General features: G+C 27.4%; 1 protein-coding gene across 2 annotated transcripts; it reads left to right on the top strand.

Moving 5' to 3' along the window:
* The first annotated feature begins 9,364 nt into the window (after positions 1-9,364).
* LOC127280627 (kynurenine/alpha-aminoadipate aminotransferase, mitochondrial-like) lies at positions 9,365-15,441 on the top strand. 2 transcript variants are annotated; one of them, XM_051303762.1, is made up of 8 exons: positions 9,365-9,544; positions 11,199-11,364; positions 11,438-11,624; positions 13,138-13,254; positions 13,341-13,664; positions 14,012-14,138; positions 14,849-15,057; positions 15,321-15,441. In XM_051303762.1, the coding sequence occupies exons 1-8, from the start codon at positions 9,478-9,480 to the stop codon at positions 15,399-15,401; spliced, it is 1,278 nt and encodes a 425-aa protein (XP_051159719.1). In that variant the 5' UTR covers positions 9,365-9,477; the 3' UTR covers positions 15,402-15,441. The 2 variants fall into 2 exon arrangements, with proteins under 2 accessions (XP_051159719.1, XP_051159721.1); XM_051303764.1 differs by lacking the exon at positions 9,365-9,544 and adding an exon at positions 10,819-10,979.
* The last annotated feature ends 27 nt before the right edge of the window (positions 15,442-15,468 follow it).

The raw sequence follows: 15,468 nt of genomic DNA, 5'->3' as shown, positions 1-15,468 counted from the left end.
GCAAGATAGTTAAAAAAAAAATTTTTAGAAACAATTTGTTTCTAAATAAACATAAAGGCACCCTGCTTTGAAGGTTTAAAAGTTTTATTTGATAATAGTCAAGTAATCGAGTATTTGAATCAAATAAACAAAACATTGAATAAAATAATTTTCCTTTGTTTCAATTTCTTTTTTTTGCGTGACGTCTTACTCCGAAAACAGGAAATTATAAGTCGTATTTTCGAGACTTTTGTGTCATTTGAGGTCTATAATCGCTCAAAATTCTACTTACACAACTCCCCGCAACAAATTTTTAGCTATGAAACTTAGTCAGTGAATTTTTGTTTTTTTTTTTTAATTTGAATTTTGTGTTTAATTTATTAGAAGCTTTGCTTGTCCTGGAATTTAAATTGTGAGAAATAAAATGTTGTTTTTTTATACATGACGAAAAAAGGGGTTGAGGAATTGTACAAGACTTGCTTTGATTTCTTATATATGTATATCTTGGCGCATATTCTCGAAGGACTTGTTCTTTTTTTAGCCACTGTCGTCATAAAAGTAGAAACGAGAACATTCTTATCTTCATCTTTTCCTCCCTTTCTCTCAATTCCTGCTCGGAGGGTGTAAAATAAATTACATGTAGTGTGAGGTTCGTACAAAACACTTAAATAATACATTGTGTAACTAGTGGTGAAAGTGAGTGATTTTACGAGAGTGAACTTGTATGACGACACTCGAAAAAAATTATTCTTTCACCAACGCCTTGTGGGGAAATGCATTTTCATATATTTTTTATAATTTTAACTAATTTGGAGAAGGGTTAAACGTGTAAATTTATTTTCGCCACTCTCAGCAGAGGAGTTACTAAATGTTCACCTTTCACAACACTTTGCTAACCTAAAAAGTTGTACTTTCAGGCAAGCGTTGGAGAAAAGAATTATTTTCACAATAAAAATTTCAAATTTGTTTTGTTATCTTTTGTCAAAGTTAAATATTTGTCTTCAGTGAGAACCAGTAGAGAATACGGCCGTAGAAATTAAAAAGATTCTATTCAATCTGTACGGTAGAATACAGCTTTGTAGCTAGAGGTGTAAATATATTTACAAATACAAATACAATTTACAATACAAATAAAATTCTTCTAATAATATATTATTAGATTGATAATATGTATTAATGACTTGAAGCAAAAAAAAAATTTGAATCGAAAAAGGACAAAAAAAACGCACTTTAAACACAAGTTGTAAAAAATTGTAAGAAACAAAACATAAAAATGGAAATAAACAAAGCTACAAATGTCTATAAAAGAGGAGGCTTTATGAAAAGAAGGCTTTTGAAAGTGTTGTCTCTTTAAAAGAAAAAAAAAATGTTTTTATTAAAACAAAAGTTTTATGAAAACAATAAAAAAGAGGAAACTGGTTTCTTCATTCTTAGCTGAAATAGATTTCTTTGCGCTTAAATTATATAAAAGGAAAAAACTCATTTTTGGTCAATTTTTTTCTATACACATGTTGTTTCTCCGAAAAAAGTATAAAAAAATTTTTTCGAATTTTTCATTCAGGACAACAATCAGAATAAGACGACAAACATTCCTATTTTCTTCTTCTTCTTCTTCTTCTTCTTCTTAAAATCAAATACACTTAACCATCCCTGATAATCAAATAGATGAATTTCTCTTTCTTTCTCATTCTTCCGCTTCTTCCAACATTTTATGTTACAAAAGAAAACACCTTTTCGTGTCTCTCACATTAATGGAAGCGAGGACAATTATCTTTCAATTTCCACTCCAATCGCAAAACTCTTTCAGTGAACGATCATATCACGACTGTGAAATTACGAAGACTTTGTCCTGAAAAAAGAAAAAAACGAGAGGAAAAATGATGACGCTGCTACATGCTGATAATGGAAAAAAAGTATGTCAGAAATAGGATAGGAGGGAAGGGTTAAAACAGAAAATATTTAAAAAGTCAAATAATAGAAGAAGATATATATTTTAAAATCGGAAAAAAATATGAACAGAAAAATAATAAGACACATAATTAGTTATTTGAAAATATATAAAAAAGAACTTAAAAAAGGGAAATATTTGACAATCAAAAGCAGAAAAAGGAAAGAAATATTTTTTAAAAAATTCCTTTCAAATAATGAAAGGAAAAAACATAAAAAAACATAAATCATCAATACAAACAAAAAAAGAAATTGTAAAAATAAGGAAAATATTCTGTCATCGGAAAATTGAAGGAAGTCGAAAAATAGTTTAAAATTATTATTAAACAAAAACAATGTAAACATATATTCAAACAAAACAAAAAAATTAAAAAAACGAAAAACCGGCAGGAAAATCTCCAGAAATTCTTTTTCATTATTGTTTATATATATATACACACATCTAATTAGATAAAATTTATCTAATTAGATAAAAGACTAATTGTATTTTCAAAGTCAAGTCATTGTTGAAAAAAAATGTGAATTAAACCTTACAGGATGTCGACCCAAGTCCACTTTTTCAAATTAAATTTTTAATCAATATATAATTACATTTTCTTTATTAGCAAAATCGTTGATTCAACTTTTAATTAAATTTTAACTTCTAAACAATGTGTATAAGTATTCCTATCAGAAAATATCTCAAGTGCCAATCAAATTCCTTTCAATTACAAACTACGTATATATTACATTACTTTAATAAAAGAAAGGAACGGAAATATCCTCAAAATTTATATCATTTTAATCCAATTGCAAATTAATTTATTTCACATTTTTGTAAATTAACTTTTTTCTTTGCTAAACATTTAATCAATTTTAACAAAGTTTTAGTTAATTTCAATATTTTTTCAAATAGGTAACTAACAGTTTTTTGCAAAATAACTTTTTTTAAGAGTTTTACTTTTATCCTATTGGTATAAAAGGGTTATTTATTTTTTGTACGCTTTATCCAAGTCAAAAGATATTTATTCTATTTATCACAGAGCTACAGCACTTGACGGGTTAGGTGCGCTGTCCAAAAAATAGCCATTTACGTAAACTTAACAGATGGACAAAACAGTGCAGACTACTTAAATTTTTGTACCTAAGTGTATTTATAGACATATAGAAATCTCAGAGAGTGAAGAGTTGGTTTGAAAAATACGAATTGAGGTCGACATCTTTGAGAATTTTTCAAGTATATATAGGTATATATATATTTGCTTGAAAAGCAAAACCCAAGGAAAAGCGTCAATTTTCACGCAAGAGAGTACTGATCGGAATTCGTAAAAGACGGAGAAAAGCGCATTAGTAAAAAAGATGGGGGGGGGGGGTGAAGAAGCGGAAATGTCATTTATATGATCGACGTGATGTGAATTTAATCTCTCTATAGTGAATTTAGACCTTCATACTTTTATAATGTTTCTATACATTCTTCTACTAGGACTTTTAAAAACTTTTTAAAGAAAAATAGTACGGGGGGAGGGGGGTGAATAAAAACCGTCAAATATGTATATTTCTATAGAAAATACCTTGACTTAGTATAGATTCTTTAGAATATGAAAACAAGAACCTTCTTTTAAAGCAATTTAAATCAATTTCCATTTCTTTGCGTGATGTCTTGTTTCGCACTTTCAAAAAATTTGCGAAAATATCCGCCGTTTTTTTAGGAAATTTTAAAAAATAATGTGAAAATTTTTGTAGCATTCGTTTATTTAAGGTCTAATAATAAGCTAAATGCCACAAATATTTTTTTATCCGAATTTGACTAAAAAATTGTTTGAAATTGGAATTTAAATTGCTTTATCAAAATATTTTCACACATCTGTGCCTTCATCAATCATCAGACTCATTTAATTCTCTAATAGTCATTTCCTACATTCACTCTTCTTTATTTACTAAATCATTTCCTCTTAAACAACTAGCTTCATTTGTGCCAAAACTTAAAAATAAAAAATAAAAATAATTAAAGAATTTAACACACGTTGCACGTAAAATATATTCTAACAACAACAATAAAAATCTTCGTCTTAGAGTGTTTTACATAAAACTCGGCACAAAATTATCCAAGTCTGTAAAAAATCTTTTATTATTATTTTAAAATTTCAGATATTTGTTTATTTGATATCTTTCGTTTCGTTGTTTTAATAAGAATTTTATAAACTTGTTTGTTTTCTAAAATTAAATGTTTTAAAACATTTTTTACAAATTTTATCGAAAATTCTAATATTTTGCTGAAATTTAGGTTCTTTTATTAAGAGTTTATAAAATTTTTAATTGTTAAAAATTATTTTAAAATTTCTTTTTCGTTAAAATATCTACAATTATTAGTTTTATTAAAAACTTTTTACAATTTAATAATTAATACATGTGTTCATTTCCAAGTAAACGAGCTTTCCTAGTAATAATAGGCTTTTCACTTTTTTTTTATTCAAGAAAATTCTAGAGAAACTTTCATTTTTCCTAAAATTATTTCAACTTCTCAGACAATACAATACTAGTTAAAATGTTCTAAAAACTCTAGACAATCTTGGGAAATAAAATTCCTCTAGAATTTTTTTTATTTGTAAATACTGAAGTATTCTTCAAAAATAGGTATAGATTTTTTTTTGATTTTAGAAAACTAATTTTTTGGAAAACGCAGTGTTCGAATTATTTTCAATTAAGAAGCTTTTAAGAAATTGATTTTAAATTGAAATTTTCAAATTTGTAATTAAATTAAAATTGAAAATTAATTAAAGAGTTCAATATTGAAATTTTTCTAAATTAATTTAAAATACAAATTTAATTCCATTTGAGAATTAAATTTAAACATAAAATCAAAATAAATTTTTTTTTATAATTATAAATACATATTTAAATAATGTTAAATTCATTATATTTAACATGAATGAATCAAAATTTGAAAATAATTTTTTTTATAAAAAAATTTTTATTACAATCGAACACTATATTTACAAACACACCACTCCGAGGACAATTAAAAAGAAACTTAAATAAGCCAAAAAAAATAAACTACATTGAATTATATATTAGAAAAAGACTAAAAAAATTGTGTGAAAGTGAAAAAGTGCGTAGACATTGTAAAAAAATCCGAGTGTTAATTAGATGCAACACAAATTGTACTAACGTTATGTAAAGTGTGAATTTTACTTTTAAGAAAAATAAAATAATTTATACAAATACTACAAAATGTAAGAACGTTGTTATATATATCAAAATAATTTAAAAAAGCAAAATATGTCATTATTGGTTACCAAAAAGAAAGAAATTGAATTTAGTCAAGAAAAATCGTTAAATTTCGTCCCAAAAATATTTATGTTTTGAGAAATTGTCGATATTGAATGATATATTGTAATAATGTAAATCGAATGAAAAGGAAGGCAAAAAAAATGTTAAAACTTTTAAGGTGAGAAGATACAAAATAGATAATTCGAATGCGTTCGACACGTTGAAAAAAATACATAACTGGATTAAACATAGGAGTAAATCTTGTATAAATTAGTCTGTATAAAGTTTAAAAAGAAAAAGAGAAAGAAATAATTCATTAAATAATTAATAAAATAGGTGCAGTCGTTAAGATTCCCTTTTTGTAAATAATAAAGTAGTTCTCTAAAGAGGACATGTACTGCGTTATATTATATATATAATATAAATATATAATTTAGTAGATAAATTAATTTTTAAACAGTATGGGACAGAAAAATTAACATTACTTCAAAAAAGGCCTGTCAAACAATTTTCTTCGACTGAAAGAGATTTTATTTCATTTTTATCAAATAATTGCTTATTTTAATATGAACATATTAAAATAACTATTTCTTATTCTATATATGTATATTATTATGTAGAACTAATAGTCAATTAAATTTTCTTTATAGTTTATTATTTCTTCATAAAGTCAAAAAATTTTATTAATTAGTTTCAATTGTATACATTAAAATAAATTGTTATAGGTAATTAGTAAAAATTAAAGGGTTTTTAGCAAAATTAACAATAAACTTCTTTCTCTGCTGGTAACATTTAAGACACTGAAATCTATATATCTCGAATGCTGTCTGCCATTGATGGTCGCTAACCGAGAGAGAGGTCATCTTCCTGTATCCCTCTCCTTCTCTTACTAAACTGCGCAGGCGTAGTACAATATGTTCCAAAAGTTTACTGTTAACTGTGTTATGTCATGTTCACGTATATGTACTGTTAAATATTTTCTAATGGACCTGTACCAACAAAGAGGGGAATACGAGAATCAGACCTCTCTCTCGGCTCGCGACTTTCAATGGCAGATAGCATTCCAGATATTTATAGAGTTCAGTGATTTAAGATAATACCAAAAAAGAGACCATCGGTCATACACGGAAAGAATTTCGAGACATCACATGCGCTGCCTACCACGCATCGTTTGTGCTTGAGTTATGTACGTGTGATGTGCATTTTCGAGACATAGACTACGTTATAGCAGACGATCTTGCGATGCGCAAAGCAAATGCGCAAAGAAAACACGCCTCATGTCTCGAAAATGCACATCACACGTACATTTTCGAGACATGGGACGTGCGATGTGAATGTACAGCGCATGCCATGTAGTTCTCGAGGCATCCGCACAGCAGATGTCTCAAAATTCTTTCCGTGTAGAGATTACTAACACAGGGTGTCTACTAGTCCTGGAAGTCTTGGAAGTCCTGGAATTTGAAAAAATGTCCTGGAATTTTAATTTTTGTCCTTGAATTTTTTATATTTTGCTTTTAAATTTTCAAAAATTTCTAATTTTGTCAATCAAGTTAAAAAAAAATTCATTAAATAAGTAAAATGAAAATTTACTTAAGTAATTAACTAATTTTGCTTCCTCGTGGAGGAAGCTTTGTAGTCCTTTCGTTTATAAAACTTTTCAAAGTGGCAGAAACAAATTTTTTTCTTTATAGAAACATGTTATATGAGATCCTGATCAATTGTCCGGATGTATGTGTGTGTGTGTGGATCCCTTTTTTGTTTAGAAGATAACTTTAACAAGTTTTAATGGATTTAAATAAAATTTGGTAGGCTCATTTATCATATTAATATCTCAAATCTGACCAAAGGATTTTAAAAAATACCTCAAAAAAAAATTTATCGTCTTTTTTCCAAAAATTTTTTTTAAATCGAAAAAATATTTAAATAGAAAAATTTAAGGTTATATATAATAAAATCGTATTCCTTACGTCAAGACGAATCGATCGATATACATATATAAAGTATACATTTGAGGTAAATTTAAAGAATTAATGAAAGTTAAAAAATCAAAAATTCTCATTTTGACAATAAAATTTTGTGATTTTTTAAATTGAAGTTTATGTATGAAATAATTGTATTCCTTACGTCAAGACGAATCGATCGATATACATATATAAAGTATACATTTGAGGTAAATTTAAAGAATTAATGAAAGTTAAACAATCAAAAATTCACATTTTGGCAATAAAATATTGCTTTCTCCACGAGGAAGCAAATTTTTTGCTGATCGTAAAGAGGAAGCAAAATGTTCATGTAATGAACATCTGAATTTACAACTTGTTTTAATAATTTCTGAAAACAATAGTTAAACTAAAAATTTTTTTATTCCTTAAAGTCATCCAATTTAATGTCCTGGAAAAATAAGAAACTTGTCCTGGAAAGTCCTGGAAAAGTCCTGGAATTTTAATTCAGATTTTTAGTAGACACCCTGTAACATATCAAGTACGAAAATAATTGCCGATCAGTTCCTTCATTACCAACTGTTGGTAAAGTAGTTTTCGTTGATAACTATTCTAGAACCCTCTTAATTTTAACTACTACTACACGGAGAGAAATCTGTTACGAATATTTCACAAGACTTACGCGTGCGCTTTTCACATGAGCTTCATTTGCTAATATCGCAAAGACTTGTGCTAATTTTGCACAGCTTGTGCGAGTTTTGCTCGAAAGCCATGAAAAATCAGCATGGATTTCTTGCAATTTACGCAAGGTTGTGTCTGTGTTATTTTCCAACGGACTGCTCATGCGTTATTAGTAACAGACTTCTCTCCGTGTAACATTATTAAATGCTCTCTGTAATTATAGAGACCTCAATTTATTCTTATTGAAATTCAAAAATTTCTTTCAGTCAAAGATCAAAAAAATCACAAACTCTTGATGAAAATTTGATTCAATTTGAACAGTTGAAAATTGTTGATAATAATTGAATAAATTTATAGAATAAAATATTGAAACTGATAATCATAATGAACAAAAAATTAAATGAATGTTACATTTATTAATAGAGGTTTTAAATTATAAATTTAAAGAAATGCATATAATAATAAGCAAATTAAGTTTTTCTTAAGTATATGTTCAATATAAAATTATTGTTATTTTTTATAATTATATTTTTATATATTGATTTATATATTATTAATCATTAGTATATATTTACATAGTTTTATAGACTAACATTGAATGAGATTTTCATCGATTAATAATTGCGATATTACATAGTATCCAATGTTATGTGAAAAATTTTAAATAATGCAAAAGAAACGTCGATTGATCAGAAGTAATAGAAAAAAAAATACATTAATCTTTAAACAATTATACACCCAGGCTTAAATAAAGAGAAAAAATACAGGACACACACACACAGACACACACAGAGGTGTTAACTTGGAATAAATGTTACCAATATATTTACACTCTTGTCATATTTAAATTATTTAACTCCCTTATTTAAAATTTAAAAAAATTGTTGCTTTATTGTGAAAAACAGTTTTTGTTGTTCAAAAAGTGACTACCAATGTGTTTGAACTAATGGTGCAGGGATGTAATTTTCAGGGATTCGCCGCTGGATAGTAAAACATCAACACATAAACTTCTGACTCCCATTGAATTAACATGGCAGTCAAAATTTTATGACGTGTGGTTTTACTTTCGAGACTCAATTGCAGCTTTAATTTAAGGAAATATATATTCAATAATAATTTTAATACTTATAATTAAAATTTAATCCTATAAAATATTTATCAATAATTCTTGAACGACTGGTAATCACTGTCAGAAGCAGACAAACGGTTTTGTTCATTCGACAGACATTTATTCAATCCCATCATCTTTTTTTAATCAGTTTTTATTATCAAAAAATCCAGATTAGGTTATTTTCACTTTCCAATGATTTATTTATGCGTTTATTTACAGTAGTATCGTAATAAATTGTTTACTTAATCTTAATTACTAATTGGAACTTTTAAAATACTTTTTCTTTCGATCATTGTCATTAGATGATAAGAATAAAATGTTTTATGTAAATCGGGATTTTCAAATATTTTTAAAGATACTTATTTTTATTACTACAAAAATGCATAATTCTGAAAAAGATAATGCATTAGAAAATTCGGATGATACTTGCGTCGTATATATATCATTTTGCCAACGACCTCGCGATGAGATAACGGGAGTAAATTTCTCAATCTCCAATCTTTATTCACTGTTTATATGAAGCAAACCATTCAGCACAACTGAACTTAATTTTTCATTTGCACACGTAATATGGATTATTCAAAATTTTTGTCAAAAGTCGTCAATACGCGGGGTCCCAATCTAATTCGACAATTGAGTAAGTATTTTTAAAGTTTGTTATATTTTTCTTTTATCTATACATAGGTACACTCATATGTCTTTTATGAGAAAAAAGACATTATTGTGTTCTTAAATTTAAATAAATACGTTTATATCTAAATATTTAAAAATCGAGTATTATTATTTGTTTAACTAATTCGTTATAGTTATCTAATCGCAACCCATGTGACCATATACGTGAGTGTATGAATGCTATTGTAATAAATATTAAAAAATTAGATAAAGAGTAAAAATCTACATTGACTAAATTAGAATCGTAACCTCAAAGTACAGATAATAATAAAATAATAGTTATAAGGAATGAATTATTTCTTTTTTTAACTTGTCCACTAGATAATTTAGTAAATGGAAAACATGTACACTTTATTTTTCTCAAAAAAGATTGTTTTTAAATTAAATTTTGAAAATTATTTTACATTGATTATATATTTTTGAGTGAAATATGTGTGCGCTACATAACTGACAGATATAATTGAATTGTTATTTTCATTTGAAATGCTTATATTGTAGCTCCCATATCCCCACTCTGGAACACGTATAGCTATTTTGACCTAGGGTGTATTTTCTTTCATATTATCTCAAAGCATTCCTAATAGCAGATAACAATACTTGAATTAATTAGGGGACATTTGGGGAATCGTAAAATACGACAATAAAACAATAAATGTACGTTTTTCACTATATATAAATATTAAAAAATTAGACTTTAATAACATTCATTTTCATTGTAAAAATAAAGTTTAAATAAAGTTCAAGTTGATTATAAGTCTTTCAGGGATGCGTACATATGTATGTAAAGTCACTTAGTTTACAAGTTATCAGTTTTCAGGTTAATTATAGTCAATTGGATAATTTATTAAAAATTAAAAATCAAGGAAAATTATTTAACAATATATAAAATAAAAGGAAGTCAATATTTATTCATAAAATCTGAAATATATTAACAATATTTTATTAATTTATTAATTCTGTGAGAATTAATTAATCTTATCCAATTTATTTATCTGTACCTATTTTTATATGATAATAATCATTATATGAAATACATATATTTTCCAATTGAGAATTGTTATAATTTATTATTTGTTTTTACTATAAATATAATAATTTATTCTTCACCTTAATTTTCAATCAGTTTTTCTTTTTCTTTTTACTTATTCTTTTGAATGAAATAAAATGTTTAATAAGTGAAATATTACTACATACATTTGAATCTTGATTATAATAATAGATGATCACAATCACAGAAAGTTGACCACGGATAAGATAACGATTATAGTAATTTGCAAAAAAAATTCTAAATCCTCTATCACTTTTACACAGTCGGTGAAAGTTTTCATCTAAAATGGATTATACCAAACGTTATACAATCAAGGCAAATAATAGAATTCCCAATTTTATTAGTCTCATGGGTAATATTATAATTTTTCATAATTTTATCATGCAAAATGTAAAAAGAAAGATTAAATATTAATTTTTTATTCAAGTATTATTTGTAATTAACCTTTTAACAGTAATGAGAATTAATTATTATATATACTATATACAATTAATAAAAATTATTCTTTGAATAAATAAATGAAATTTTTATAACTAATATAATAATAATATAATTAATAAATAAATTTCAGCTCTAGCGCTCAATAAAAATCCGAGTGCAATATTTTTTGCCGGTGGCATGCCGAACACTCAAACTTTTCCATTTAAAGAAGTTAATGTTTCCTGTAAAGATGGCACATCTGTGAAATTGAAAGGACGTGATGTTGACGTGGCATTTCAATATGGACCCACAAAGGGGTAATAAATATTATTTCTTCTGGTCGATTATATTTTTTTTTAGGTACAATAATAATAATAATAATATTTTCAGATACCTACCACTGGTAGAAAAATGGCGAAATTTTCAAGAACAGTGGCACGCACCAAAATTTAATGATTGGGATGTTCATTTCACTGCTGGCTCTCAAGAAGGATGTAGTAAAATTTTTGAATTATTTATTAATAGCGGAGATTCTGTAATGGTACAAACACCAACTTACACAGCTACTTTGAGAGCGGTAAGTTTTTGTTTTAGCTGAATTTTAAAATGATGCAGTTCATATTTGACCGAACATGGTAAACTTAAACTATTAAAAATTATAAAAAAAATTGTCATCTGGTTGATGTTTGTTCGGACATTTTCAATTTCGGTCAAATAAAATACGCGGTAATTTGAGCCGCAGCGTGCAATAACAACATGTGGACAGGGGGATAGAATCTTGTCTTCTTATTGGCCCGGTCTAATTTCTACCGCGTAATGGTGATTCCACAAATGGAACGCGCGTCTGACGCGCGACAATTGATCGTACGTATACGGAGCAGTATACGTATTATGCGAGAGAGTCCGTCTGTTGAAGTACGGCTGGTTCCACAATGGGCTCGACGCAAGGTAAACGCAGCGTTGACGCGACGCATCCCAATGCTAATCAAATGGAGATGCGTCGCGTCAATGCTGCGTTTACCTTGCGTCAAGCCCATTGTGGAACCAGCCTACAGTTTGCTGTAGGTACGCTCCGTATACGTACGATCAATTGTCGCGCGTTCCATTTGTGGAATCACCATAACTCCAAGTAGATCCACATCGGCTGGGACCTACATCCCGAGCGTTGGTATTGTTGCACGCTGTAGCTCAATTTATTGACAGTTAGTCCGTAACGGTTATATATAAAGTTACAGTTACTTTAATTTGAAAAAGACTAATATTTTTAATTATTGCTTATGAAAAAAATGTATGGCAAAAATTATTTTCCAAAATTTTATATAGTTTATAAAAGCAGATTACAAATGAACCCTTTATGTCAATTTCTCTTGACAGAGGAAATGCAAATGTGACAGTCCCCGAGAGAAGGGACCTTAGCTCACCAGAGGTCAATATTGAGTTTTATATGGTAAATGATAGATTTTGAATTGCTTTTTCACATGCAAAAGTCAAAAACTGATTAGGATAATTGCTTTTGACACAATAACATTTTGAAGATGGGTATGTCAAGCGCATTTCGAGGCGGATTGTGGCACTCAAGAAATCAGCCCCACTACTTTACTTACACAACTATACTCTCGCGTACGTGAGCTTCGCGTACGTGAGACCCGAAGATACACGAAGTAGACGAAGCTCACGTATACAGAAACACAACGTTGTGTTAGTGTGGTGGGGGGACTTTTCAGAAGTTCCGCCCCACTCTTCGAGTTCCGCGTTTCTGCTTCTTCTTCAAACGCTTGCCCTGTGAAATTCGTTTTGGTGAGCTAAGGTCCCTTCTCTCGGGGACTGTCACAAATATTCTAAAACTCAATTATTCGTAACAATCGGGATTTGAATATTTCTGAAGATAACCAAGTTATTCTCAAACAAGGAACATTCCCGATTTTAATTCAGACTTTAATTTTGATTCTATCCAATAAAATGAGATAAAAATTTATTTTTTTAACATAAATATAGAAATTTTGAAGATATGTTTATTTAAAAATAAAAGAGAATAAAATGTGAGATTGAAACATTTGATCTGAAATTGACATTTTTTAAACTAATTGCAGATCATTCCACTGCAGCCGGAATTCATAGAAATTCATCAGGATGCAGAGGGAGTGAAACCTGAGGAAATTGAAAAAATTTGTAAAGAGAAACTTGAAGCCAAAAAGCCTTTGCCAAAAGTTAATACCTATACATTCAATTATTTTAAAAAATATTTAATTGTTTATCGTTAAAAAAAAATTAATTAAAAATTCCACTTCAACAGTTCCTTTACGTTAATCCAACTGGTGCCAATCCAACGGGAACAGTTTTGTCTGATAAAAGAAAAGAAAAAATCTACGAATTGGCACAAAAATACGATTTTCTCATTTTAGAAGATGATCCATATTATTTTCTTCATTTCTTGGACAAGCAACCACTTTCATTTTTATCAATGGATACAGACGGTCGTGTCGTTAGATTTGATTCATTTAGCAAAATTTTGAGCGCTGGTCTTCGATTGGGAGTTGTAACAGCCCACAAGGATATCCTTGAAAAAATGTCCTTACATATCCAATGCACAAGTCTTCATCCCTCTTCATTGTCACAGGTTTAATTTTAATTTATTATTTATATTAAATGTATTTAATTGACGATATTTAATTTGTCCATTTTATTATAATTGTCAATTTTATTTCTATAATTCAGAATTTTTTTTAACCTTTTTGGTTTTGTGAGTTTACTTTTTATATTGTACATAGTAATTTAAACGTGATTTTTTAAGGTATTTTTGAGTTATAATTTTGTTTTTTAAATTTAAAACAAACATTTTTTTGTATTTATAATTTTTTAAGTTAAAAAAAACTCGGCAGTTTATGAGCCTAAGAGCGATAGTGCTGATGATACAGAACAGAATGAATATTGTTATATTCAAAGTAAGGTAATTTTGTTATGCAGGTTTTGGTTTACAAGCTCTTTGAATCTTGGGATCAAGAGAAATTTGAAAATCACTTTAAAGATATTCAAGTTTTTTATCGTGAACGACGCGACATGATGCTATCTGCCATTGAAAAACATCTTACTGGTAAATAATTTTACTCTTTTTTTTAAAGTTCTATTGTTTCTTTATGATTTATGGAATTTTCTTTGTTTGATTTTTCGTTTGAGAAAATTATACCACAGAGAAGAATAATATTTCCTTGAATATAACAAATTTAAAGAAATGAATTAATTATAATTTTCCAATATTAATTTTACACTTTAATAATTTTAAAACAATACCTAATTCTCTTAATAAATTATAGAAGAAAAAAATAATAAATAAAAATTTTTAAGTGATTTTAATAATCATGGGTATATGTATATGTAGAAACATTATATTATATTAACATACAGGGTGTTCAAAAAATATGGAAACTTGCAAATATCTCGAAAAGTACGCATTTTCGTGAAAAATATTCAACAAAAAAGTTGTTCCCAACAAAAAGATGTGTACATTTTTTAACTCAAAAAATTGGGCCCGGGACCCAATAGTGAAAAAAGAAGTATCACGAAAATGCGTGATATACTTTCCGAGATATTTGCAAGTTTCCATACTTTTTGAACACCCTGTATATGTATAACTTGCGGCAAATTTACGTGCTATCTGATGGAAAAAGTAAAACAGATTAACAATAATATTAGAAATTAATAACATGTTTTTTAAATACTGATGATTAAATGAAAATTTTTTAAATATTTATGTACTTAGAATAATTTATGTAATAGTATTATCTAATAAGATTCTTCTTCAAGGTTTGGCTGAATGGACTACACCAACCGCTGGTATGTTTGTTTGGGTAAAAATAACAGTTTTAGATGATGTTTATGAAATGGTTATGAAACATTGCATAGATCAAGGAATTTACGTTCTTCCTGGACATACTTTTAATGCTGATGCTAGCATAAAATGTCAAAATATTCGATTATGTTACAGTTACGCTACTAAAGATGAAATCGAAAAGGTAAATACGTCATTTAAAAAAAAGCGCTTAGCAAAATTTTTATTTATTTATTTATAATATGCAGCGCACACAATTTTTAAGTATTATATATTAATTATTTACACAAAAAAGAAATTTTTCTAATATTCCTAATCAAATTAATTAATTTTACCCCTTGTGCCCATGCTTTTTTTTCTTTTTGTTTTGTTTAATTTAAAATTATGTTAATATTGGACTGCGAATCATATTCAAACTGATTTGAACCTAATTATATATTTTTCCAGGGACTTACTCTTTTAGCGAAAATCATTAAAGAAGAATCAGCCAAAAAGGAAAAATTCATCAACTCAGTTGGAAAAAAATAATAATTTTGTAAAAATATTAATAAAAACAATTGTTTTTTAATTCAAATTTTTATTGATTTCGCGCCAG

Source organism: Leptopilina boulardi, unplaced genomic scaffold (genome assembly GCF_019393585.1).
Source record: "Leptopilina boulardi isolate dan_hultmark-lab unplaced genomic scaffold, ZJU_Lbou_2.1 LbouV2_248, whole genome shotgun sequence".
In the NCBI taxonomy this organism is placed as follows: domain Eukaryota; kingdom Metazoa; phylum Arthropoda; class Insecta; order Hymenoptera; family Figitidae; genus Leptopilina; species Leptopilina boulardi.
This window is presented reverse-complemented; position numbering and strand designations above follow the sequence as displayed.

Excerpts from the sequence above, each read along its gene's own strand:
- LOC127280627 (XM_051303762.1), top strand. The coding sequence starts at position 9,478 with ATGGATTATTCAAAATTTTTGTCAAAAGTCGTCAATACGCGGGGTCCC. Across the intron at positions 13,255-13,340 it reads CCAAAAAGCCTTTGCCAAAA|TTCCTTTACGTTAATCCAAC; the intron begins GTTAATACCTAT and ends CCACTTCAACAG. Across the intron at positions 14,139-14,848 it reads CATTGAAAAACATCTTACTG|GTTTGGCTGAATGGACTACA; the intron begins GTAAATAATTTT and ends TTCTTCTTCAAG.